Source organism: Agelaius phoeniceus, chromosome 6, assembly GCF_051311805.1.
Source record: "Agelaius phoeniceus isolate bAgePho1 chromosome 6, bAgePho1.hap1, whole genome shotgun sequence".
Lineage (NCBI taxonomy): Eukaryota > Metazoa > Chordata > Aves > Passeriformes > Icteridae > Agelaius > Agelaius phoeniceus.
In genome coordinates, this window is record NC_135270.1 from 46411655 (window position 1) to 46439511 (window position 27857).

The 27857-nt window shown below is 37.6% G+C and overlaps 1 protein-coding gene across 2 annotated transcripts in view; it reads left to right on the forward strand.

Annotated features, from left to right (window-relative positions):
- Nucleotides 1–6029: 6029 nt before the first annotated feature.
- Nucleotides 6030–27857, forward strand: part of SPATA7 (spermatogenesis associated 7) — a 34249-nt gene continuing 12421 nt past the window's right edge. The window contains exons 1-5 of one of the 2 annotated variants that reach the window (XM_077180593.1): nt 6030–6185; nt 15053–15139; nt 15789–15881; nt 16735–16782; nt 25140–25273. In XM_077180593.1, coding sequence (XP_077036708.1) covers nt 6146–6185; nt 15053–15139; nt 15789–15881; nt 16735–16782; nt 25140–25273 — 402 coding nt within the window. In that variant the 5' untranslated portion in view covers nt 6030–6145. The remainder of the gene's footprint in view (nt 6186–15052; nt 15140–15788; nt 15882–16734; nt 16783–25139; nt 25274–27857) is intronic. The other variant, XM_077180594.1, reaches the window with a different exon arrangement.

Sequence of the window (27857 nt, forward strand, 5' to 3'; positions counted from 1 at the left end):
TGCTCTACACAAGGTCACACGTGTCACTGACAAAGCTATAAATAGACCCTGAGCATCCTGGCCCTTGGGCCTGTGAAACATCCATCAAACTGAAGCTCCTTTCTTTTCTGATACATTTAACATGTTAATGGACAGAGGGGGCAAAAAAGGCTGTATATCAAATTTTAAACAAGTACATTTCAGGTTCTGTCTAAATCGGAACACTAGGTATTCCTGAAATTTTATGATGTCAGTAAAAACATGTAAGTTTAGTGTGTAGTAGATGTTTCCTTGGAAGATAACTTTTAGATGAAAGTGAGTCTAAAGAATATAACAAAAAGTACTTACAGTAATTCTTCCAAAGATTTTTTCCTAAGTATTGATAAAATTATTCCACAGAAAAATTACTCAAACTATTTCAGTGCAGTACTTAAACTCCACACACTGCATTTTGATTCTGGCCATTTTCTTGGCTATTTTCTTGCTTTCTTTCTCACATAATTAGAAGAGGTTAATATGACCAAAATTGCTATTACTTATGAAACTTTGCATGCCAGCTATTTTCCCAACCTGTTTCCTTCATCTTCCAATTTGTATAAACACACAGGCTTTAATGAAGTTAATGTGTAAATACTACAGTACCTTTTTAAGGATAAATAATACCCCCACAGTCTTCTGAGCAGGAATTTAAGCCCATTTCTAGTAAAACTGTTTTTCATGCTCATGCAGATATTGAAAATGTAACAAAGGGCTTTGCAAAATCATAGTATATCTGTGTCTCCTTTTGTAGAAAATTCTAAAGATACCCTTGAGAATTTCTCTTTTTGACCTTGACAAAGCTGGAAGAACTTTCTTTAGCACAAAGGATCCCATTTATTCAAGCATGTGCATGGACTAATACGTTGCCATGTCAGCCTGAGCATGCTGTAGCAGAAAGTGGAGGGGCCACACAAAATGCCATAATGACATCCTTCTGTCTGCCTGAGATGGGCTAGATAGACATAGATGATCCATCCAGCCTAAGCAGGAATAGCTTCCCTGAATTTACTGGAGTTATATCATTTATATATGTCTAATCTGGGTCATAAGATTCTCATCTTCAGCAAAATATTTTTTTTAAAAATCATCCTGTTTCTTGTTAATTAGTATGAGTAAGAATTTTATGTATTACAGTAGGTAAATCAGTCAGATAATAAAGAATTTCTTATGATCTAGACATAAGACATAACAGAGTTATCACATAAAGCCCATAAAGGGCTTTTTTCCCTTTAAAATTCCATTAGTTATTCCAGTCTACATTCTTTAATACCTAACAGTTCAATTAAACTAATGAGAAAAGAATGGCCCTCAGCAGTCAGCCCTACTAAAGGACAGCTTTTCACCTAGAAGCCTTCCATCTGCAAACTTGCATGGGAACAGCAAACAGAAAATGACACAATATAAGGAGAAATATAAGCAGATCCTGAGTCACCCCAGCTACTAGATATTACATTACAGCTGAGAATAATATCACATACAATTTATACAGGTTTCTTCCTTGACACATCTAAAAATAGACTTGTATGACAGTATAGATGCATTATAAAACTCTGTATAGATCTAAAGAGAAAGAATAGTTGTATAGTGCACATCTGCACAACAGCTTCCTGAAGGGGTTTTTGTAGCACTTACTCTATAAATGCTCCAGGGAGATTTTTCATTCTAAGCTGATAAATTTTATGGAATTTTAATACAGTGTTCATAGAAAATTTATATCATTATATATTCCTATGGTTGCCCTCTTATTTTAGGCTAGCTCCCTTATTGCATTCTAAATCACAAGGTATTAAAAACTATAGTTTTTAAGATATGGATCATCTCCTCTGAAGTTTTTTTGCATCATCTTTCCCACTGGAGCCCTAGCTTTGCAACAATCTATGACTACTGCTGCCATACAGACAACAACAGAACAACTAAATGCATTGCCATGAAGAAAGCAAAGGAGTCTGCAGCCCTGCCAAAACACATAACTCTCCATCATTTAGAAAGCTGCAATGATATTTCAAGACTGTACATGATTTTAAATAACTTAAAGAACCACATTACCAAAGAACATGCAGCAAACACAAGGCAGAAAAGAACCTACCATTCCTCCTGGAAAACCAATTCTTTAAAAAAATCCAAAACAAACCAAAACAAGCAAACAACATATTTCAGTAGTTATTAAATCCTTTTTTCCCCTCATACCAGCTGTCTGAAAGCTACTTCAGTCGTTTCAACACAAGAATTTCCTAAGTAGGTAGCAAAAGAAAACTGCTCAGCCAGTCTGTTTAAATGCATTTAGAAGGTACCACGTCCTCTAATCTTTCAGGTAAATGTTTTTATTTCCACATAGTTGTAGGGGAACAGACTTCAAGGTTGATGGCCTGAATGTGCCAGGTGGGAATTGCTGCAACTCAGTGACAGCCCTCTGAGAGCTGCAATGAGGGATTTGGAACACTGACACACAGAGCCACAGGCAGGTGACAATCTGCACTGAGATAGGGCACTTATGCCAAATAAATACTCAAGTACAGCCAGGAGACTTATTTCCATGATCAAGTACATATTGTGATGAATTTAGGACTGTTCTAGAATAGTCTGTGAATAGAGTGTGGGGATCTGGTTGTTGGGCTGTTTCCTGCCTGCATATGTATGGTCACTTGACTGCTGTAAGGAAAAGCAAGCATAAAAGAAAATCGATGGCTTGAAAGAGAAGGACTCTCCAAAGAACTGCAGATTAATTTACCAGGGTGCACGCAAACCATTTTTCCAAGAAAGCCAAATCCTACAAAAGCAAAGTTGTGATATTATGAACAGATCTCTGTCCCAAGTGAGCAGGTTTGTTTGAGGTCCTGCCAGACACACCATCTTTTTCAGAGGAATGGAAACTTGTCTGGGCTAAGCATGCAAAAGTGGACATCTTATGGGGTATTTCCCTTTTTTTGGACATAATTATCTCTGTGTTGGTTTGTTGCTGAATATATGAACTGTACATTTTTACAGAAGTTAGGTGTCTACACTGGGTGATACAGAGGGCAGAAGTATAGAAAAGAAGGCAATTGTTCCCTAAGTCCATGCCAGGGTGGGGACAGATGCCCACCTACACTTGCAAATGTGATTCTCATATTCCTGGTGATTTCCTTCCCTCCCAGTGAAGGCACATTTTAAAACCATGTTCTGTTGTAATGCATCCTAAGGAAAAGGGGAAAATTCCTGCTGCTGACAGACAACAACAGTGATTACCATGTTTCCTGTTTTCAGATTGGGAAAGGACAAATCTTACAGGTTTTGACATGTTATTCTTTAACAGTGGTAAGATCTCTGCAGTGATCTGTGTAACTTATTTTTTTACTTTTTTGAGCAGATCAAAATCTAGAACTGATTGCATTTTTGTTAAGGCTTTTTTTTGTTGTTGTTGTTTAATGCATGTGATAGGACTTAATGTGCACACTATTATAAAGTTGCATTACTTTTTAATTACATTCAAAATATATATACTCTCACAGACCAAAGGAGGCCAAAAGCCACCTCAGGCCCATTAGTGAAACCAATTAGAAATACATAAAGCTTTGGGATGTGTTGCTACTGGTGGTCAAAAATTTCAGAGCAGTTTAACTCTATGATGCTGTGACTGCTGACTAAAAGGGAACAAATGGAAATCTCTACATTCCCTCAGCGTTGCCTAGAAACCAGGGGAATATTTCTAAAAATGCCTACTTACATTTATGTGTTTTAATTATCTATGTGGTGGAAAAAAGCATAGGAACAATAAGGAAGAGACTATGAGAAATCTGCCATAGGGGTTTGTACAGAACAGACTAACACTGTATGTTGAGTACTACAAACTGAGTAATTGGGAAACTGATATTCAGAAAAAGAAACAAACAAAAAAGTCTTTAAAAAGTCTAGAAAGAACTATAAACATGTTTATTTTTTGGGTATTTTTTGTTTTGTTTTTGAAAAAGCAGAGACAAGTGTTTTCTGTGACATGATCTCTGTAGTAGAGAGTATTACAGCCAACCACATAGAGGTGAGAATCTTGTACACTTACTTTTATTCTCTCCAATATCTTCAGGTATCTGAAATGGAAACTGTTTAAAGTCTATCTCTGCCTTTAAGATCTACAGATTTAACAATCTGAATTGGATCAAAGTATAAACCAGAGGCCCTGAAACACAAGAACAATGGTAAATAATTTCCTGAAGCCCTTTCCCCAAATCTCGAATTTCTCACACAATCTGCTTCGGAGAAAAAAACGGCAAAACAAAACAAAAAATAAAATAAAACAAAAAATAAAACAACAAAAAAAATGAACAAAAGCTAACAAACAAACAAAACCCACACACAAACTCTTGGATTATGTTTTTTTGTTTTGTAGATTTTTCCTGGTAGATATTTTCCAAGACATTGACCTCAAATCCAAGAGACATAAAGGAAAATGACAAAATGCTATACAATTATTTTGATTTGACAAGAAGGTAAGGTGCTTGTGACCTTATGGTTGACAGTAGTTGAAATGCCACAGCAACTGATGCTTTTATATAAAAAGCAGTCAGAAAGACAGAGGGCCACCAGAAGATGGAGTATCAGTGAGTTTCCAAGGCATATATTTCTTCCCTGACCTCTCCCAGACAAATTTGACACCAACTACATTTAAGGATGATTTAACAGAAAACCAACTGCCAAAATGATAACTACAACATGAATCACAGAAACTAAGGCTACATCAAAGGAGTACTTCATAATTGGTATATCTAAAATTAAAAGGGACTTCACAACATTCAATAGTCAGAATACTACTGAAGAGTTTTCTGAAGTATTTGGTAGAGTCTACACAAAGTACTGGGGAAGATAAACTACTGATTTCATCCAGCACGTATGCTTGTGTGACCAAATGGGAGCATTGACTGAGGCAGAAATAAGGAAAAAAAGTGGTTTTCAAATAACATCCCCTTGATTTTGCTATGATTTTGAGCTACATTCAAATGAATTTTTCTAGCATGTAAGGAAGTGTAGCAAATAATATAAAACACTGTATTTAGCCTATAATTAATACTCATTTCTAGATAGTGAAGACGAATGTCCCTCCATCTGGGACAATGTGATTTTGTGATGTGTTAGGCTATGGAACGGACTGCAGTACTCCTGGCCGGTCAGTGAGAAAAATCTTCACACAAGAAGCACAAAAACCCTCAGAGATTTCCCCAATTAGTGTGGTGGTGTTTGCAGGGGTCCCAGGATGAGAGAAGAGACGAGGATCTGACTCCATGTTTCAGAAGGCTTGATTTATTATTTTATGATATTTATTATATTAAAACTATACTAGAAGAATAGAAGAAAGGATTTCATCAGAAGGCTAGCTAAGAATAGAAAAGGAATGATAACAAAGGCTTGTGACTGACTGAGACAGTCCGGACAGCTGGACTGTGACTGGCCATTAATTAGAAACAACCACATCAGATCAATCCCAGATGCACCTGTTGCATTCTACAGCAGCAGATAACCATTGTTTACATTTTGTTCCTGAGGCCTCTGAGCTTCTCAGGAGAAAAAATCCTAAGGAAAGGATTTTTCATAAAACATGTTTGTGACAGATTAGAGAAAATAGCAACCTGTCAGACAAACTGTAAATATCACCCTATTGCTTCTTCACAAAGTTCAAATCTAGCACATCGGCACGCACACATTAATCAGTGATGGGATCAAAGGCTGCTTTTCAAAAGGTTATTTTGTGGTTCATTTTTAAGGTGCATTTCGTTTTCAAAGACATTGAGATTAATTTCTTCAGTGTAACGCACTGGCAACGCTCTAGGCTCTCGTTTTGTCACTCGTTCCCTCAGATATCAGCAGATTGCCCTAAATTTCTCCCGGACATTCATTATTCTACAACTTCCCGTCAAGTTACAAGGAAAAGGCTTAGTTCAGGAGGGCCCGTTACGGACGGGGCCAGCACCTCCCCGCCTGCAGGGCGTTTCGGGCCCGAGGCCCCGCGGCCCCACCCGGCCCGGCCCAGGGCCCCGTGCCGCCCGCCGCGCGCCCGCCGCCATGGCAACGCCGAGCAGGCCCCGGCGAGCCCCGCCCGCCCGCGCCGCGGGACGAACCGCCGCAGCCGCCGAGCCCGGCCGGCGCCGCCCCGGCCGGGAGCATGGGGCTGAGGATGCAGGGCGGCAGCAGGCGGAGCCAAGGTGCGGGGGGCTCGGTGGCGGCTGCGGGAGGAGCGGGGAGCGCTGGCCGCGGCCGGGCGGCGGCTGCAGCCCGGGGGACGCGTTGCCTTCCGGCCTCCCCCGTCCCTGCCGGCCGTGGGGGTGCGGGGCGCGGCTCGTCTCGCCCAGGGGCTGGGGGCAGGCGGTGCCTCCGCCTTCCCCGCTGGCGTGTGTGAACGGGCAGGAGCCGGCAAGGAGCCCGCGGGGGTTCACGGAGCTCGGGGGCCGCCCGAGAGCGGGGCTCGGGGGGTCGCGCCTCGCTCCTGCCCTCGCGGCCGCCCCGAGCGGTGCCGGCCCGGCCGTGCCGCGCGGGGAGCCGGCGGGGGAAGGAGCCGAGTGCCACGGCTCTGGAAGGGAACGCGTACGGCCCGGGACCGGCTGTAATCCTCCCAGAGTCGGGGCCTGGAACTGGGCGTCCTGCGGCCGTCACCGCACGGTGCCTCCTTACAGGACCGGCATCGAGTGCTGCTGGGATTTCTGTGCCAGCTTCTTCTCTTAGGCAACTTTCGTCTTCTGCAAAGCTGTTATTCATGGGTTATAATGGATTGTACCCTGTGTGTACAACATCCCACGGCGTTTAGCTGTAGATCAAAGTATTTTGGCTTGGTGGGATTTTAATGCAAGTGTAGTTAAAAAATAAAAGAGTCAGAAGTTTTAAAGGTCTTATAAAGTGGTTCCTTACTCACATTTAGCCATCCGTGGGCTGCTTTGGTGCCCTGTTCCTATGAATAATCCTAGGGGCACTTGTCATTCATGATAAAAAAAGATGCAAACATGCGAAAATGCTTGCATGAGCCAACTGTGGCTTTTGGAAAATACCTAAAATATTTTCAGGTATAAACTTGATTACATGCATAATGTATAACAATGGTAGGAATTATTCAGTGCTGCATTGTAATGTCAAGATCATACATCGCTGCATAAAATCAGAGCCATTTGAGATAACATTAGGCTATTGTGTTGCATCTCAGTGTCAGTTCCAATCTTTGGAGACAGTGACAGATGCCACTTCAGAAGATGTCTGATATCAAAGTACAGTTTGAACATAAATTCTAATACTATATGGGAATATGAAATTCAGAGCAAAAACTTGTACACCCAATTTTTATGCTTTCTTATGTAGTGTGAAGGAAGTTTTATGACAAATACATGCTTTTTCTGACTACTCTTATGTTTGTCAGAATACTTTATAGACAATCAGAAAGCATGCCAATTGTTGACCATAAAAAGGGAATAAGTAGGAGTCAAGATCTAAATTTCATTCAGGTTGCCACAAGCTTTACTTGAATGACTTCTGTTTAGCAAAAAAAGTTCAAAAGTAGGGAAGAATTACTGTGTGTCTGTTAAATTGGGGAGCCATTGCTAGTCTGCATAGGAGGTTACAATGGAGACAGAATTGTGTGGCCGAACAGTCCAGTGTGGGGGTTCTCAGCTCCTTACAGAGAGCAAAGATTAGCACAGGCAGAGAGACTAATACACTGAGCTGAGCTGGAAATCTCTGTGCCTGAACAAATTTGGCAGAACAGCCACTGGGTTGCTTGCAGTTCATGAAAGGAGGAGAACACATCATATTTATGGTTTCTCAAAAGAGCTGTATCTAAAATGTTAATACAGAGAAAGTAGGATACACTATTCTATGTTGTGGTTGTATGCCATTCAAAGTTTCTTGTTCAGTCTTAGCCTCATCATTTTAAAGAAAAAACCAAAATTTAGCACTTGTTTGCATCAGACCTTGTTTTGTCTAGTGAGAATACTGAGAAAATATATATATATATTTAATATATCAGAGTATATAGGATTTTCATGTAGGTCTTGTCAAAGTTCAAATAAGGCTGAGATTTTTTTTACCCTCCTAGAAATACCAAAGAATTAATCTGCTATGTTTTTCCCTAATTCCAGGTATAAACCTTGAAGTTATTTACTGTTGTATTTTCAGGAGCCAGTTAATATACTCACAGATTTGTAGTATGACCTCAAATAATCTGAATACTGTAATTTTAAACCAGCTTTGTTGCTTAAATCCAGTCATCTGCATTGGGCTGTTTAATGCCCATTGCTGTTCAGGTATGTGTTCAGGAACAGCAGGACCTGACAGCATCGTGCACTTACTGTCAATCAATGACACACATTTGGGCCACTTTTATCTTACAGCATAAAGTGGGGGTGAGTGGAGGACTCATCCTTACTGCTGCATGGAGGCTGCTGGTAGGTTTAGGCAATTTGCACAGGCTTCCAGAATTTTAAAACAAAATTTAAATGCTTCACATGTTTATAGACAACATCATCTTATTTCAATTTTTCCTGCATTGCATTAATATGACTAGAGCTGAAAGGGTGTTTAATTGAATTTACTAAATTATTTGTTTGGTAGCACCAGTTTTTAGGAGCTGAAATTTTCTTTGGCCAACAAGAAAGATGGAAAATTATCTAGTTATGTCTTCAAAGAAGGAAGGACATTTACAAGTTTTATTTGAATCATAATAATTTTAACTGAAATTGGGAAATGTTATTCAGTGTTCTTAACTTTTTATCAAATTTACTGTAATTTACCAAACTAAAACCTTCACTCAATAAATTATAAATTGTGATTGGGTGAAGAGTCTGATACCCACCTCATCACAGCCTCCTTCCAGGTAGTTGTAGCAAAGTGACGTAAATTCATTTTCTTTTGCCTGCACTCCATATCACAAAAGGTGCTACTGACATACACAGCTGTTTGTTTCTGCTTTTGGAGTATGAATAGAGCAATAGTTTACATCCAGAACGTCCCTTGCTGAAGCCTATAGCTAGAAAAATTTTAACAATTATTTTTCCAGAGTTATGTAATCAGATATGACTCAAGGCTACTGTATTATTTCATTAAGTTCCTTAAATTTTTTAGAGGAGGGCTTGACTCTTGAAACTGAAATACAATTTTGGTAGCATGGTTTTAATTAATGCAGAATACTGTAAGATTATTAATTCTAAAGGTCTGAGAGATCTAACTGTTAGGCATTGAGAGTATATGTAAAGAAGAGCTTTCGTGTAATCCAGCATAGTAAGTGTATAAATAGCACCCATCTAATTAATGGCTTAGGAGGTTATGTATAGTGCTGATCAGGGGGTGTATAATTTTTATCATATTTTGCCTGTGACACAAATGATCCCATGCAAAATTCAGATGGAAAATTTGGGACTTTATTTCAAAATTGAAGTCGTGTGATTTCCTGGGTCTCTATTCTTTGAGTTTGCTTTAGGAAGTTTGGATAATAATGACTATCCTTTCTGCTGGTGAATTCTTAAATGTAATTATTTTAAAGATGGCTTCACATATGAGACTTTATACTCCCAAGATTGATAAGAGTTTTGTTTTCAGTGAAACCAGAAAGGGGTCCAAGAGGCTTTTGTTTCACTTGCATGAACAGGAAAGAAATATGAGAAATGTGATTATGACATGCTTGTTTTGCCTCACTGTAACTTTCAAATAAAATGGAGCAGTATCTGCATTCAGTAAGTGGCTAAATCTAAAGCCATGTTTGAAGGCCTCTCATGATTGCATTGGTGTTGCAGAAAAGTAGTGGAGACTCGCCATGTTTGCCTGTGTTCTTCACCTAGAGAAGGAGTCTGTGGGTGAGTCACTGCTCTCTGCTGGCCTTTTTGTCTATCCAGTTCTGCAGCAGTTTGCCAGCTTCACCCATCAGTGAGTAAGAACTAGGAGCATTAGTATTACCCAGTGGCTGGGTAGGAGAAAACCCAACAAATTAATACACATTTTGTAGAGAAACTCATTCTGTTCTCTGTTCATTCCCAGATATGTAAGTAGAGGGTAAGAACTAGGCAGCCAAGGATAAGCAACCAGAGAAGCTTAAACTAGATGAGCAGTTGTAGTTTCTTTAGCACCTGGTCAGCCACAGCTGAGCAAGTAGGGAGTGTTTGAGGGGAGGAATGGCCACAGGTAAGGAAGAGGCAGCAAACTGGGGATATTGAAGGGAGTTTAGGGGGGATGGTACAAAGATGTAAGCTACATGAATAGGAGACCTGGCCTCATTAATAGTACTAATAGAATATGGGGGGGTTTGAGTATATTGTGCTAATGTAAAGGGAAAACAGTTAAAAATAGAAAAAATTAGTTTCTTATTTAAATAAAGTTTAAATCCAGTGTGGATTTTCATAACTAGGTTAATCTTTTAATGTACTTTGAGCTATCATCTTTCCTCTTTGTATTTCTGTGTTGTATTCATTTATATAAAAATTTCTGTAGCATAAAGAATTAATGGATACTCTGGTTTGAAAATTCTCCTAGTTCTCTACCTGAAAAGGTAAGGAACATGTATTTCAGGTTATAATTCAGTTCTTTCAAGTATGACCTTGTCTGACATATTAGATAAGATGCTTAAACGAGTTTCCATCACTGCTTGAAGTCATTTCAGATTTCACAGAGATTATTTAAACCAGTTTTGTTCTTTCCTCAGCACGTGTACAGCATTAGTGTTGTGTACTGTTAGTTGTAGAGAGTTAGAAGAGTTGATTCATAGCAGGGAGCCCGCTGAAGAGGTCATAAAACTGGTTGGTAGAATAAGGGTGGTAATGGCAGACATCCTTGACGTGTATGAAATTCACAGCACAAACCATCTGCATGTTGTTGCCTGAATTATCCACTTGTGCAAAGGTGTCTCTTTAACTCTTTCTGGTTTTATAGCATTGCGATATTAGGGAAGGAAAAAAGGAAGAAAAAGTGTTGGCAGTAAAAGCAAGAACAGCAAACCTTTATAAATCACTGCAGTGGCCAGAGTCTTTGCAAAGCATTTGACAGCTTGGGTCCTTATGAGGCTCAGAGGGATCAAATGCCCAAATCTCTTGCAAATGATGCAATTCTAGTCTGTTAGAGGCAGAGGTGTTTTGCATTGCCAGCTGAGAGGAAGCCACTATAGAGCTAGGAATGCAAGAGTCCTGGAGCCCCCAAAACCAAACTGCTGCACAGGAGGGTCCATATTGACAGTGATGAGCATATTCTTCTGGAACAGCTGGGGAGACCTGAGGTCTAAATCCACCTGGGGCTGAGGGTTGTTTGAACCCAGGCTAAGGTCTGGGAGCTGTCTTTTGGAAATTACAGTGTTCACAGGTCTCTAGTTAAGGTTTGATGTCTTGTAGTGCTGGATTTAGATGCCTATATCCAATATCCTCCCTGAGGTCTCTGTATTTTTATGGATTATCTTTAAAGTAGCAAGTCTTGATGGGTAAGGGTAGCGTGATAGATTGATTTATTTATTTAATTTTCATTTGCTATGACTGAAGTACATACTTGTTATAAAAATAGTAAGTCTAATACTTGTGTTTAAAATCTTTTCTGGGAGAACATGGTAATGAAAGACTGGGCTTCTTTCCAGTATATATTCACGTTCCAAATCTGAAATGGCTTTGTAGAAAAATAATTTCTATAAATTCTGCCTATCCACTAACAACCAGGAAACAAAGTAAACCACCAATTTCTATAAGTTTTAATACTGTAAAACCAGAAATCAAGATAGGATGCAATTAAATTAAAATAAAAATAGAATTCAAACAAAATATTTTTCATTTTCTTTGGAATGATGTAGTTAATGCTTATGTTTGATACCAGCTGGAAAAAATTTTAGAGAAAGCTTTTTTAGTTTTTTCTTCCTTGTTGCTTAGTGTCATAGAAGGACAAATAAATTTTTAGAAGTATTTAATTTGTTTGCTGTCTGTACTTTAGGAGAACACTCAGTTTGAAAATCCTGATTTTATATTCAGTAAGGACAGTCCACTTACGTCTATAAGGAAATTTACATTTAGATCAGATAGTTACACGTGTCACATATCAAAGATATTTTCGTAGTTATTCTCTCATTGTTTGGTTTGTATTTGATTAGCTGTAAATTACTGAAAATCCCACCTTCTCCTTTAAAATTCTCTTCACATATCTAAGCCATCAATTTGTTTCTGCTATTGTGCAAATAACTGAAAACACAGCTGGAATCCAAATAAATACCCGTTCAAGTCAAAAGACAGCCTGAAATGATAGTTGTGAAACTTTTGACCTTTAGCACTTTCTGCCTAAAGTAAGGTAGAAGGAGCCTGCACATACCAAATTCTCCAGTTTCTTCTCTGACATTAGCAACATGTGTTTTCATGATAAGAGTGATTTCTGTGCTGTCTGTATGTCCATAGTCCAAGTAGAGGGCATAGAAATGTTCTTTATTTTCCCCGACTGACGCTTTTTGACAGTTTTTTTTCGCCTGTGAAGTACTGATGCCGACTCCTTTTTTCCTCCCTGCTCCTTCCCCGGTACAAATGAATTGTAAAGGACTAAACCAGCAGCCAGTTTTTCCTGTAGAATTTCCGCTGTGCCATCTGCTGGTGATGCAAAGCAAGTGAACCTTGTAAAGTCCAGTCTTCCTGCAGTGCTGAACAGTTGTCTCTCCAGCTGGAGACAGAAAAAGCAACGGGTTTCTGAGTGTCCCTGATGGTGTTTAATGTGGGACAAAGTAATTTAGCTTACTTAAAGAGAATCAATTGTAGAGAGAGCCATGTCTCTTTTTTTAACGTGATCACACTTGATCTTCTAGGATTCTGTCACATAAGGGTGAGTCAGTGGTACTGTAAGCATTTACCTAACAATACCACAGATTCTTCCCTCTGGAATTATGGCCTAGCTCTGAAGCAAGAAAACAGAAGAATATTTAGGTTATTTGAGCAATTGTGAATGAAACACTTCTGGTTCTCAGTTGTCTGCTGTAATCCAGATTGCAGGTATATATGCATGCAGGTCTTTGTCACTAGAGAAAATTCTATGAACTGAAATTTATAATCTAACATTCAAGTCCTCCCAAAGACTTGCATTCTTCCAACACCTGCATGTTGTAAATTCTGGAAGTCATGGGTTTCAGGGTGGATCCAGCTAGACTGTGGACACCACTTGTATGTAGTAATGTATGGTAGAGAAATAAAATATTTTAACAGGAAAGAAATGCTTTATTGGAAAAGGTTTGCAGTTATTATAGAAAATCCTGAATCTAATAAATCTAATAAATGTATATTTGGAATTTTAATATTTGAAAAATAATTTATTGTTTGTTCATGTGTATCTCAGTTTAAATCACAAACTGAGATAAGGAAGAGTTGCCATGAGGGGAATGAGCCATTTGAAATTGATACAGATGAGCAGGAGTGTTGTCCTTTGGCTTTAAAGATAACAGTATAAAGTTAAAACAATTGCAGGATAGTGTTGAAAAAAATCTCCAAGAGCATTTTCTTCTTTCTTTTCATTGTCCTTTTTCAACTGCTGATCTGGCAGCTTCACAGCAAAAGGAGTGAGAGTGCTGTTATTGCAAACACCACAGATAATACTATAAATCCCCAGAAGCCTGTACTGTATAAAAGCTGGCTTTTCAAAGTATGAAAGTAATTCAAGATTGCTTTGGTATTTTCTGAGCTTTGTAAGAAAGGTTGAATCTATTGATCCAGATTTATTGTTATGTCACAACAGGGGAAAATTATTTTAATTTTCTTATTTTTTCTTAAGATATTTTTTATGGCCTCCTATACTAGTGAGTCATTCAAAATTTAGTTCAGTATGGCTTTTTTGTAAGGCCTTGGGTAAATAATGTTAAAACATCATTAAACGAATGGTTTGTTTTGCTGCAATCTCTACTATTAATATTTAAGACACCATGTTAACCATCTTGTGCAACATGCTGTTGAACTTAAAAATAGAGTTCTATACTATGGTAGTTATATATGTAATTGCAATAGTACTTGAGCAGTCGTTATATAACAGTGGGAAATGAAAAAGAAGCCCTGGACAGCCAGTGCTGGGCATGCAGGAGGTAAGCTGTGAGAGGTGGAATGAGGAGCTGTTACCATGTGTGGCACGGCTGTCACCATGGCTCCCTGCACCCCTGGTCAGTTTGTAAAGGTAAACAGCCTTTATCACCCAGCTGAGGTCACTGGGAGGAGATTCCTGCTCATACTGGGTAGGTCCAGTGTGCTTCTTCATGGGCTGAAAGGGGCAAAGCCAGAGGTCAGCAGGAGCAGTAGAGCAGTTGAGTTACCCACTTCACCTGCATGGTGGTTGCAGACTCTTGAACTGACAGCTGAGAAGTACGATGGGGATGGCAAGACCACATGGACCTTGAGAGTTAATAGTATTAAATTTGTAGAACTTGTCTGTACAGTTTTAGAATTAATGTTAAGTAAGTGTGTTTGGTATACTTACCCTGTTAAAAAAATCCTGTTTGTTTTGGTTTACATTTTATATACCTTGAATGCCTTAAAGCAGTGCTCTGTATACACTAGTATTTGTAGTCCTAGCATATCTCCTGTCCAAATTTGTTCTAAAACAAATTTGTTCTATAGCCAGTTTTTAAATCTTAGGTTGCATGACAGCCACATGTTTTCAAAGAGGAGATGCAGATCTTTTAATCCACATTCTCTCATTTTCCAGAACAACTGGTTTCTTAAGTTTTGTTGACATCTCCACTTGTCTATGGAGTTCCCAGTCTTATCAAAGTGCCATGAACTTTGAAACAAATTGGAGGTTAGCATAGAAACAGAATTGTGACTGTATCTCTGTACAGTTTAATGACCAGCATTAAGTTCAGACTAAAGTGTTCTGATGGTCTGTTCTGCTGTTTAGCTCACTAAACCACTGAGAGCACTATCATTGTATCTTGGTGTTTGATTAAATTATTTAACTACACTTGTAGTTCAGTGATTATAAAATGATTGAAGATGATTTTGAAGAAGATCCATTAGAACCATTCTTGCATTCTTTGGAGAAAGACTTTATCTTGTCTATAAAAATATGTGTGGGGATTTTTCTCTAACTTTGGTTTTTGTTTCATGTTTAGTTAAGATGAATGAATGCTCAGCTCTTGTCATTCCCAGATGTGGTCCAGCAAGTCCATTTAAAGGACACTTAAGTAATAAAAGTAATGGTAAGTAACGTATACTTTCATCAGAAGATCAACTTGGTTCCTTTTATGTGAATTCATTGATTTTGTGCTTAATTTTTTCTTAAAACTTCTGTATCAAGCTTATTTGAAGAAGTTTAATAGTACTTATATTTAGTATGCATTACTGAAAATACTTTCAAGGAGTTAGTTTTGCCTTGACTTTACTGCTGGCTACAAATTGGTAGCAAGATGAACAAATATATAAAAATCTCCCATCTCTGTTAGCTGTAATATACTTATAAATATATATGTTTACCATATTAAAGAACCCCTGAGGTTAAACATGTTCCTTTAGAGACAGTAGTTTACATGGGCTAGTTTGTGATTCTGTGCTATACTGATACCTCAGACACCTTTTTTTTCTCAAAAGAACATAGAGTGAAGAACAAGAAGTTTCCATGTTAACATATTCGTAGTACAATTTCAGCTACTTTTGCAGCTATTTATTGAATTAATGGCTCATTGGGGAAAGAAAAAAATGTGATAGTAACTGGTAAAAAAAATACTGCCTTTGAGCAAAGTTAAACAGTGTCTTAAAGTTTGTGACTTTGAATTGTAGTTAATAACTGTTTAAAATTGTAGTATTCTTTTGCTTGCCTTTCTAATGTTCCAATGTATTTTAATCTTACAGCTTTCTGCATTGGCTCCTCTCGAAATCTAGCTAGCCAATACCTGATCAGAGATCACATGGTGGTTCATTATAACAGAGTTCTTTCAGCCAAAGGTAAAAATGTGCATGTATGAATGAACTGTCTCCCCCTAAATTTGTCTCAATCTCTCAGAAAAGCCTCATTGATTTTTCTTACCCATACATGTGTCAGCAAGGAGATGTGGCTTCTACTTAATAGTACTTCTGTATTATTGAGATGGGAAGTCTTGTATGAAAACATTTTCCTTAAATGTTACCAAAGATTCTACCTTAATTTTAGAGCACTTTGTGCTGTATTGACTTCATTCTGCTTTTGATGAAATAATTAATTATGAAATAATAGGCTGAACTGAAGGTCATAGTGATAGTCATAACAGCAAACATACAAAAATTATTTTATGAATGAAGGCAGAACATTTCTACTTAAACTCAGATCACAATGTCTTTCTTTTATTATTTTTATTTCAAAAACTTCATAATCTTTTGTTCATCTTGCAATGAATAGTAATAGTGAGTTCTAAGGACTGTGAAAATTGCCTTGTGTGTTTGCAAATGAGAAAATCATGTTACTGACAGAGTCCATGCTCACAAATACAATACTCACAATGTTATGTCTCATGATATACTCAGTATCCTTAGGGATGCAGGTAAATGCCATCAGAACAAAATGTACAGAAACCTTTTGAAAGGAGTCTTCGTTTAAGTGATGATTTTTCCTTTAAATATGTGTTTTACCCAGAGAGCTTTATCTCAAATCCTGTGACCATATTAATGACAACCTAAGACTTTAGGTACACAGTAACTAGCATATTTTAAAATAAAGAATTAAATTAGTCTTCTGTGTTCATTTATTGCTCCATTTTTCTAGCTATCACATATACTAAGTAAATATTGAGTCACTCACATTTGGTGTTTTTCTTATTTTCAGCAGCTGTAGACTCTTCATTGCCCAAAAGTAGGTTGGCCAGCATCAAACGTAAGTATTTGTTCTATGTTGATTGTGCAAATGCTGCTATAAAACTAACTTGGCAAAAGAGCCAGTGAAGAGTAACAATAGCATAGAACCCTTAACTGAGCATTCATGTATCTGCTTGTTTATTCAGTTTTCACATCCTTCTTCAGCTACTTGGAGATACCTTGAATCTGCATCAATGGAATGCTGGAGAGATGGATCTGGGCTGTCAGGGATTAGCTGTGCTTAGCAGGACACTTCATTTGTCAATGGCAAAAGTGTCTCAACTGCAAGAGATAGGATAATCTTAAGTATATGGTACAAATGCATAGCAAAGTCCTGGACCTTTCTTAACAAAAGCCTTTGAGGATTTCTCTCACTGCTCAATGTGTGCATGTAACTGGTATCTTTTTTTCTGACCTGCTTTACTTTATAGGCTGTTCCATCTGACCAAGATTCCTTTACAAATAATAAGATAAGAAACTCTGCCATTTAGGCTTTAATTTTTGCAGTTATCAAAGAGATAATTCCATGGGAAACACCTACTTTCAAATTCATCATTTTTGGTCTCACTGACTTCTTGGTATTTAAAGTTAAGACTACCCAGGCATATCTTTTTCAGTTTCTGCACTATCCTTATAAATTCTAGGTTTTTATAATGAAGTTTAAAATTATTTCAATTTTATTTTGTACCTAAAATTAGAGTGACTGCATTTTTTCCCTGCAGTTCTATGCATTGTTCATCAAGTGTGACAAGTTCAGGTGTTGAGCTCAGTGCAAGGTACCGTTTGTAGAGTCTCTGGTAAACCACTGGAGAATCATTTTTCTTCCTCTATTGTTTTGTGAAACAGATTACATGGAGATGATAGCCAATAGCTCAGACAGGAAGAATGTTGCAAATATGCTGAGGAAGAAAAGTAATGGAAGAGGGGTTTTAGAATACTTTCAAAACAATTTCTTCTTTCTTGCTCAAAATGAGATATGTGATTTATCCAGGCACAATTTTAACTTCAATATAGTTGAATATCAGCAGTATCTCTAGTGTCACTGAGGATGAGGGGTTTGCACCTTTATTCTCACAGTAGTTCACTGTGAGTAGTTCTCTCAGTAGCATGTCATTGTTTCAACTGAAGCTTATTATTACTTTTTTCTCTTTGTATTCTTTGTGTAGTTATTGCATTCCAAATAAAGTTTCTGTTCCCCCTCTATTTCAAGATTTGGGCAAGGGGGCAAATTTAGTTCAAAATTATAAGATTTATTAATAGCATAGAGTTACAAAACAGAATTCCTGCAGATAGTGTTAAAAAATACCTCCTGAAAATGTGCTTCATGTACTGCTAGAATAGCAGGTGAGTATTTCCCTTTGGGGTTGTTGCCATGAATCAGTCATTACCGTTTAAGAATTAAACATGATACTGTAGTTGGCTTTCTCCCTGGCCAACTGAATGTGTTCTGTCCTTAAAGTGGATTTAGTTTCCACTGTTCTTTTCCTGGTATCTTAGCTGGCAGCAAAGCAGGCAAGGTGCCATGCCCCTGGGCTAGCAGTGAGCATGTTCCTGTGTATTAGATCAGGCTTACTGACTTAAAATAGTTGTTAGAATGTGAAACTTCTGGAAATGTGAAACTTCTATGTTCAGAATTAGTCCAAGCATGTTGATTGATACCAGTGGCCATTAGAAGCCTGTGGTTGTGAAACTTGTGCCAGAAAACTTGACAAAGGCTATGCCAAGTAAGACAGCTGCTGCTACACATGCCTGGTTTCTAACAGTACTAACTTTTCAATCCATATGTTTAGAGGTTTTTCCACAAGGCATATTCATAGTACAGCTTGAACTCAGTGATTAGTGTGCTTAGGAATGCAGGTCTCTTTGATACTGGGGCAGGGGGAGAAGAAGAAGGAAAACAAATATTCTGAGAAGTTACCCACCATAGATCTATTCTAGCCTGGTGGAATTTGAATTCTTGGAGAGAGGGCAGTGAGAGAAAGGGAGAGGCAACAATTCAGACTGATAGTAATGTTGGTTTTCTACCCTTTAAAGGGGTTAAGTTCTAGCAAAAATATCAAGAAATACATATTGTTATGTAATTCTGTATTTAAATCTTATTTTTCCCATGAACACATATATCTGTTTACACTTTACATTATGAAAAAGCAGAGATCTATGAAAAGCTGTTTTACATGTTTTGTTGTTGCTGCCATTTTACAGGAAGCTTTCACAAAATCACCCTATCTCTTTTTTTTCTGTTAAATCTTGTCCTTAAGTATGTATGTCTGAAAATGAAAATTATAAGCAACTAAAATAATGTCTTTAAATTCAAACACTCAGGTAATTCTAATGCCTGTGTTATGTCTTTGGAAAGGTGTTCTAATATATTTTTCAAGTCTGAAATTTAGTGAGCAGGAAAACTTACAGAAAAATTTTTTTATGAATCTGTACTTTTAACTGTAGTGATTTTACTTTTTTCCCCAGTAGTTATTTACTGTAAAGTTTCTTCTATAATAAAAGGTTTTGGGGTTTTTTATGAGGTAATTAATTTTAGATATGTACATCAAAAATACATTTTTCACAACTTGTAGTTGTGAAAAGACTTTGGATCATCAAGACTGACATCATGAGTTAAGCAAACCAAAAGTTCAATACAGTTGTTCTAAAATGGAACTAAACAGCCATATTGAATGTGGTAAATAAAGCACATAAACAAGAAAAGCCTGCAATCTTGACTTGTAAAGGTCAAGAAACAGAAAAAACATAATTTCCTTTTGTAGATGTTTCAGTAATTATTCATCATTATTACTGAAAATGTGTCCCTTATCTTTATTCTAATTTACCCAGCTTTACCATCTGTCTGCTGGTGGGGAGGACTCTTGTTTTTCTACAAGTGTCCATCATTACTCAGGATTATAAAGTAGCCATAGCATACCAGAGAACAAGAATAAGATTATGCATTTCACTTATTTTCAGTGTTCTCTCAGTACAGCATGTCTAAATTGTCCTTAGGGGCTGCCCCAGTGATACCTTGAAAACAAAATCACTGTCAAGGGCCACCCAGAAGCCTGCTGGACCTCTCTCTAGGGTGCACACATGGAGGTTTACCTGGGCAGCCTTAGATGAGTCCTTCAGGGCTGGTGCAGCATTGCACAGGTAGTGTGCAGGCACTGTTGGCAGGCTGCTGTGTTCTTCATAAGGCTGACACAAGGATGTAGGGGATGTCTGCTGGATGAGCAGCATCAGGGGTGGATAGATTTGGGATGATCCAGTGCTTCTAGCCTCTTCTGAAATGCCTTTGAAGGATTCATATCTCACTGTTAGGCTTTATTTCCAAGTCTTAGCAATGACCAGGTTTCACCATTAGTAGCTTTGCCAAGTAGTATCAGATTTCTGAAGTACAAACCCTCTTATAGCTGTTACTTTGTATTTGATGCAAGCAAGGCTTTACTATCAAACCCTTAATAAATACTTTGTCACTCTTTTTTATGGTGATTCCTCCCTTGTTTGATGAAACAGTGCTACTAATATCAGATGTTAAGAAGGACTAAAAAATCATCTCTTAAGAGTTATAAAAATTAAAATTTTTATGTTAAAGAATTTAGAGTTAGACTTATAAGGGACCTGAACTTCATAGCTAATGGCAAAATTCATTTTATATTTGATAAGATCTCACCCCAGGTGCTTAAATTATAATGTACTGGAAGTTCATGTAGAGCTAGGAAACTGATAGTAAAAATTCTTAGAGAAGGAAGAGCTTGCTTGCAGAAGTAATATCACCAACTGATATACTGGACACTTTAGTTATGGTCACTAGGTATTTCAAGCTCAGCTGAGATGGTGTTTGTGTGATTTGTCTAAAAAAGAATTCAAAAGGGAAACAATAACTCCAAGTGTGTTATTGCAAAAATAGCTTATATAAAAAGACAGTAGAGAAATTCTGAGTGTTGGGTAATTCCTTTGAGATACATTGTTCTGTAAGCTGAACTCAATTTAAGTCTTACTTTATATTTCATTTTTGCCATCAATTATTTACATCAAAAGTGAAATAACTTGAAGTTTAACTGCAGACTGTTTTGTAATGTGATAAATCTAGCAACTGGAAATTCAGAGCAAAGAACAACCACTGGCATTCCAGATCATACTGTCCTTCTAAGTGCAGAGCTTTTAAACTGACTAGGACTGTGATATATATGATTAGTTTGTTTCTTCCAGATTTATGACATTTGTTTTATAACTTTAAACATGTCTTGAAATGCTGCTGCAGTCTAGACTTACAGCAAAAATACTTAAGCCTATAGAGGGAGTATTCTAAAAGGGAGATAAAGTGATGTGATCTCTGCTTTGAAGTGTGGTGTACTCTGGGAAGAGTATTTGCCTAGGCAAAAGTGACAGATTGATCAGTGTCTTACAGGTACCTCTTTATGAGGAGTTTACAGTTTAACATCTGAAATTCAGTCTTTCTTATGCTCCCTTTCACTAACAACAAAATTAAGAGAATGGATTCATGGGGAGTGCATGCCATAAGGTATGGAATCTAGGTTCACAGACTGAATTTATCTGATCACTAAATAGTTTATATTCTAATACTTTTTCTCTTACTATACTGTGAATCTGTGGGCTTTTGAGCACAGTAGTTAATGAGATACAATTAATCTTTAAAGCTCTAATAAGACTTTTAAAGGGACTCATTATTTGGATTTACAAACTGTATTATTTTATTGCTGCACATTTTGTTTTCCCCTTTCAAAAAGATTAAAAGTAACCCAGTGGTTTTCTTTTTTTTTTTCATTTATTTGTCACGAGATATGTACTATTATGTAGTTTTCCCATTTTTAACTCTGCATATGTGACATGTTCCTGGAGCCAATGTTCAAATAAAACCTACTTGCAGTGAAACTGTTTTAAGTATCTGTTAACAAATGCAGTTTATGTTTACTTTCTACTAGTCTATGACAGTATGCCAAGGGCACTTCTTTCATATGTAATTTATGGACCTCACTGAAAGCTAAAGAAGCTTTATATCTGTAATGGGTTTGAAACAGAAGATAAAACTCACTTAAACAGTGAGCAGTGTTTTCAATTAAAAGCTAAATCTCTCTTCTGAAATTGGATGTCTCTTGAATGCTGGTCTCTTTCTTTCTATGTTTAATATATTTGCACTACAACACAAGTGGTTATCTATGACAGCCTTAAGTATCTTCAGCTCCTCTCAGTTGTAATACTGTGATTACTGCCTCAGAGTTCCAGGCAAGTTTTCTATCTGGCTGAAGTCAAAGCATAAGACTGGATTCTCCAGTCCTTGCATGGGTGAAGGACACGAGCTAAGGAGAGGTAGGACAGCGTGCCTGTTTCTGCATTTGTTATTTGCTGACTGCCTCAGAGCTATCCTAACTTACCTCCAGCTGTTTACATCTACACTAACTCTTTTTAGAAGGATTTCTCTATCTCTTACATTGCTGGTTTCAAAATTCCTAGCTTTTACCACAGATCTAGCCTGAAAACTCCTGATTTGGCAATAAGGTGTATATTACTGGAGTTTTCTGACATTCTGTTTTGCATGTCTGTGCTGCCTTTCAGTACATAAGTGACTTTATGGGTTTTGGAGCACACTTAATGGATTAGTTGAGCTAAGCTCACTGTATGGCAGGTGTGAGACAAGGACTCCACATTTCCCATGCAGGTGATGGTAGTCCCAGAGGGTCATTCTGATATCCCAAGATAGTCTTAGCTGGACTCCTTACTGTTCTTTATACTTCGGCATAAGCCATGCTTTGAGTGAAAAGTCACAGCCGCAGTCCTGGAGGAGGTTTTTTAACAGCTTTGAATGCCAATAGTAAAGGCATTCATGTATGTCAAATTTCAGAGTTTCTCCTGTGAAGAGCAGAATAAGGACAACATGGGAATTCTGCTTTGCCGTAATATTCGCACTGCTTTGCACTTTGCCCAGACACTCCTGTTAAGCCATGGTGTGCAGGTGGAACATGCAGTACAATGTTAAAGCTTGTATTGTCGTAGACAAACCCACTTTTCACCTAAGCACCTGAGTGTAAGGATTTGCTGTTTCAGACACCTACTCACCCTTACCCATACTTCTGTATGTATTGCATTTTTGCTTTGTAGGGTTCTCATTCACCCATTGTTTCTCTAGATATTTGTTCAATCAGCCATCACCATTTTACCTGAGCAGTAGGCAAGATGTGAGTTTTTATAGCCTCCATGGATGTGCACACTTAGACATGCTGTATTGGCCCAGAATAAGTAATTATTTATCTCAAACATATGAAATGTCTAATCTGTAGCTAATTTTTGAGTGCTTCCCTGTAACTTTTAAGACAACCACAATTAGAAATAATACTAATTTAGAACAGACACAATAACTCAGTATAGAAAGAAAAGCATTCAGTTTTAATTATTTAATGGTACGGTATATTTTATCATTCTGTTAAAATGTATGTTTTTAATTCAGAGTTGTATAATGTAGCATTTGTTAACTTCAGCTAATTCTTTCACAGTAATTTAAGCAGTCTCATATTGGAAGTACTTTAATAGCATAGGATGGATAAATCAGCAGCCATAAAAGAAATTACTCTATATTTTACTCACCAATTGTAAGAATTAAAAGAAAGAGGGAGTTTCCTGAGCAATGAGAGCAAAGATTTCACATCTGAAAGATTAAATTCCAACTTTAAAGGGGACTAAAATGTTTAAATGCAATGAATGCACTTACTTAAATATTTCCTGGAGAGTAATATGTATGTAGGGTACACAGATGAATGCAGTTTAAAGGTTGATTAAACATCCTCAGATTACTATAGGTCTCAGCTGTGTAAAAGAATGTACCACACCAATCCCTGAAGTTTTTTACATTTCCATGCATTAAATATAGTAGTGCATGTGCAGATTGGGGTCTCCCAGAGTATGATATAAATATATTATGAAACTAGAGAAGAAATCCTCAAAGGCCTTTGTGTGTCTCTATCAAACAAATTATTCACACACTTGGATATGTGTTAAGTGAATGAGAAAATTTTCATTTGGTATACAGACTTCAAAAGTGTGTTTGCTTAATTTTTCCCTATTTGGGAAATGAAATTATTAACTTTTTCATCAGCCTCATTTTGATTTTTCAACTTTGCAAATTTTGAGTATTTTGTCCAGTTCTGGGCCCCTCACGTCAAGACGTCGAGGTGCTGGAGTGTATCCAGACAAGGGCAACAAGGCTGGTGAGGGGTCTGGAGCACAAGTCCTGTGGGGAGTGTGTGAGGGAGCTGGGGGTGCTTAGCCTGGAGAAAAGGAGGCTCAGGAGAAACCTTGTCACTCTCTACAAGTGCCTGAAAGGAGGCTCTAGCCAGGTGATGGTCAGCCTCTTCTGCCAGGCAACCAGCAACAGGATAAGAGGACACAGTCTTAAGCATGCCAGGGGAGATTTAGGTTGGACATCAGGAAGAATTTCTACATGGAAAGGGGTTGTCAAGCATAGGAATGGCCTGCCCAGGAAGGTGGTGGAGTCACCACCTCTGGAAGTGTTTAAGAAACAACTCGATGTGGCACTTGGTGCTGTGATTCACTTGGTGAGGTGGTGATTGGTCAATGGTTGGACTCACTCTTCGAGGTTTTTTCCAACCTAAATAATTTTTTGTTTCATCTGTGAAACCTGGCTGCTCATAATCTGCCAAAACTTTGGACTGTATTGTGTAAGATTTAGGTGACTGATGGCAAACTCATACACAGAAAATTTACCTGTCCTTTGGGCTACTTTATCTGATGACATAGACACCTGACTCAACTTTCTGCACTGCAGGGGAGGTCTGGGACTGCAGACCAGTGTGGACTGATGAAAATGCCCCGCTCTCATCTGACAGTAGCCCTCTCAGAGCCTTCGTTTTTTTTTTTTTTTGTGTTCTTAAGAAAAATTTGCTTGTTCTGCCCAGGACTTCTGTATTTAGGAAATTCCATGTTGTAAGTGTGGATTTTTTACATGTCAGATTTGCTACCAATAAACAGAGAGGTTTTTGTGAAGTACTGGATGAGAGTAGAGTCAAAGGAGTTCTAGTTGTAAAAAACTGATAGAAAGCTTGTAACTTTTTGAGCAAAATGCTCTGTTAGCAATCCTGATCTTGGAAGTCTTGTATGCTGGTGTTTGTTGTGAGGTAAGAAAATTTCAGGAAAGTTAAGGCACAGCTTCCGCTACCAGTATACTCTATTAATAATTTTTCTTTTAAGAGTAGACATAAATTTTATAACTGCTGTGTGCTGGAAGTGGAATGTATCTCAATAGTCTGACTTTACTGAGCAATTGGAAACCACTACAGTGTTTCAGTGTTTTCAAATCACTTAAGAAAACAAAGAATATTTCAGCTTGGATCTGACCAACTTTGTCTCTTCCCTAAGTTGCTGACCAGCAAAGAAGAGAGAAACTGAAAAAGAAGATAGCCAGGTGTAGAGAGAAGTTAAGTGTGTGTGAAGCTGTCTCTCCATCCCATCCAAGAGACAGAGGAAGGGCTCTGCCATCCTCTTCTAGAAAGGTATGTATTTTAATTCTGTTTAGTGGATCCTATCATATACTTGCCTCCCATAGTAACAGCTGATCACTGCTGTGCAGCTGTGAGGTGAGGGCTGGCATCTTTCAAGCAGCAGAAAGTAGACAAGGATCTTCCTGGCATGTGCCCAACACTGAATGCATGTCTTGACCTTCTGACAAAGATGTCAGGTATCTGGATGAAGAGTGCTTGCAGTAAATACAAGCTCTAATTTCCCATGGATTCTCTCGCTTTCACCTCACCTGGAATTCCTGTCCTCTGTCACTCCAGAGCTTTGTACCATTTCCTAAGGCAGAGCTCTGTTATCTCTACCCTTCCAAGCAGAAGTATCAGGAATCTTCATTTTTTTTTCTTAATGAGAAGTCCTAGTTGATAATACATTTTTATCTGACAGTATATTAAATCATTCAGTTGCATTTCTTCAAAGCAGAAATAATGCTTTCAAGACCAAAATATACCATTCTGTATATATATATTCTGCTTATATGCATAGGCTCACTTAGTTTGGCTGGCATTTCATCAAGATATGTGGTGTATATTTCTAACTAATAAATAAATACATAAATAGCCCAATAAATTACATTCTTGTTCATCACTGTAAATGAGCAATTGCATCTTGAAATAGAATAATGACTTAACTCTGTGATTCTAACAGCATAAGCTTCATACATTGTTTAAATATCTGTAAAGCTAGAGGACATTTCCAAGTAGTACAGCAAACACCATCAGTTTCTTTCTGTGTGACTGATTTTTGTACCAGGCAGCCAGAGTGTGACCTTATTGCAGTGCAGAGAAATAATGCTTTGAAATTCAATACATGGCTCCTAGTTATGGATGAAAGCACAGGCATGAATAACAAAAGGGAGGAAATGTGATATTTAAAATCTAAATTTTATTTTTTATTAATACTGTTTTTGTTCTTACATGTTATTTTTTTGCAAACTTGGGGCAGGCAAAGTTCCTTAAATTGTTTCATTGCAAAACCAAGTAACCTGTGTCTCTAAATACTGCATGAACTTCCAGCTTTAAAATGAAAGGACACACTATAACAAAGTGCAGCTTTTTCCCCTTGTTTTTCAAAATAAGATTTTCTAAAATTCTACCTGAATTGAGCTGGCCATGAGTAAAATCTCTGATTTAAACAAAACTTGGTATTTCATATCTTGTGGTCAAGTAATCCTATTAATAGGCATTTCTGGCTGCTAATGAATTTTTTAAAATAAATTAATCCATGCCAAAAGTGTTGAAGGAAGTTGAAGGAAGGCTGCTTCATAGGAGGTTAAATTTTCTCTTTTAACTATTTGAAGTGTGCCTTTGCCTTGACCTTTCAAGATCCCTTTCAGCCTTTTTTTTTTGAGATTTTTTTTTTCTAAAGAATGAAAGTTGTGGCTATCTGCTTGTGAATATGAAATATAGATTGGGAAACACCATTAACTGGTTCTAGTCTCTTGTTAATTTTGTATGCAACACACATGTGGCTATGTGAAATGCCTACTGAAATGCTTTATATTTAAAAATTTATTACACTCTTATGATACCAGCAGTCTGAACATGTATTGTGCTTAAATTAGTTCTGTCATAATGGGAGATGTCAGTGACTAAACAAAGCAGAAGAACCTTCTGAGCATCAAAGAAAGTTGTTTTCATTAGGAATATTCAAATTTCCTTTTAGGCTTCATAGTGACAATCACCTCTTGTGCTGGTTCTTTGAATTAATGCACACTCAGTAATACCCCTTCTTGATAACATCACAGTATTTGATAAAAGTAGGAACTTAGTACATTAAAGAATTGACACCCACACACACATGCACAAAATGAAAGAGTGTACCAAGACCATAGTTTTGAAAAATAGTGGTACCAGGATACAAACTGAATATATTTATAGAAGGTCCTATTTGTTCACATGTTTGTAAGAATTTTCTCTAAAGGCAGCTTGTCACTTCCTATAGGAGAGTTTTGCTCTACCCAGACAGCAGAGAGCAGGAGCTCAGCTGATTTAGAGCAATATTTAAATGGCTTTCTCAAGTTAAAAGAATCATACACTCATTTATTGCAAATTTGCAGCTTCTGTATCCTGACTGTGCAGTTCATAAGGCATCTCTTTGATCTCATTTTATAATGGTAGATGAACTATTCTATTGGAAGACCTTTTCATACAAGAACAAGTTAATTTCAAGATTAAACTAATCTTACTGTAATTTCAGTGACCCCAGTGAGAGCTGCATTGGACCTTTTATGTGAAAAAGTACTTAGCAACCTTTCTTTTCAAGGTTTGGTTTTCTATAAGGCAGCTGATACTTTAGTGGCTTTTGAGCTGGAAAACTAAATTTCTTGTAGAAATTAAAAGTAACTTATAGAGAAATCTGGATTCTTTCTCTGTGTTACTACTTTTGCCCATCAGATGACAGCAGGATGCTTTGATCTCTTTTTACTGAATTTTCTCTTCCACAGAGTCCATGAAAATTCAGAGGTCCTTTCTTTACATCCTTTTTGCAAAGTACTGCTCAGTTTACCCCAGTTTTGTGACTATGAAATCAAAGCATAAATACATACTTTATGAAACTTTT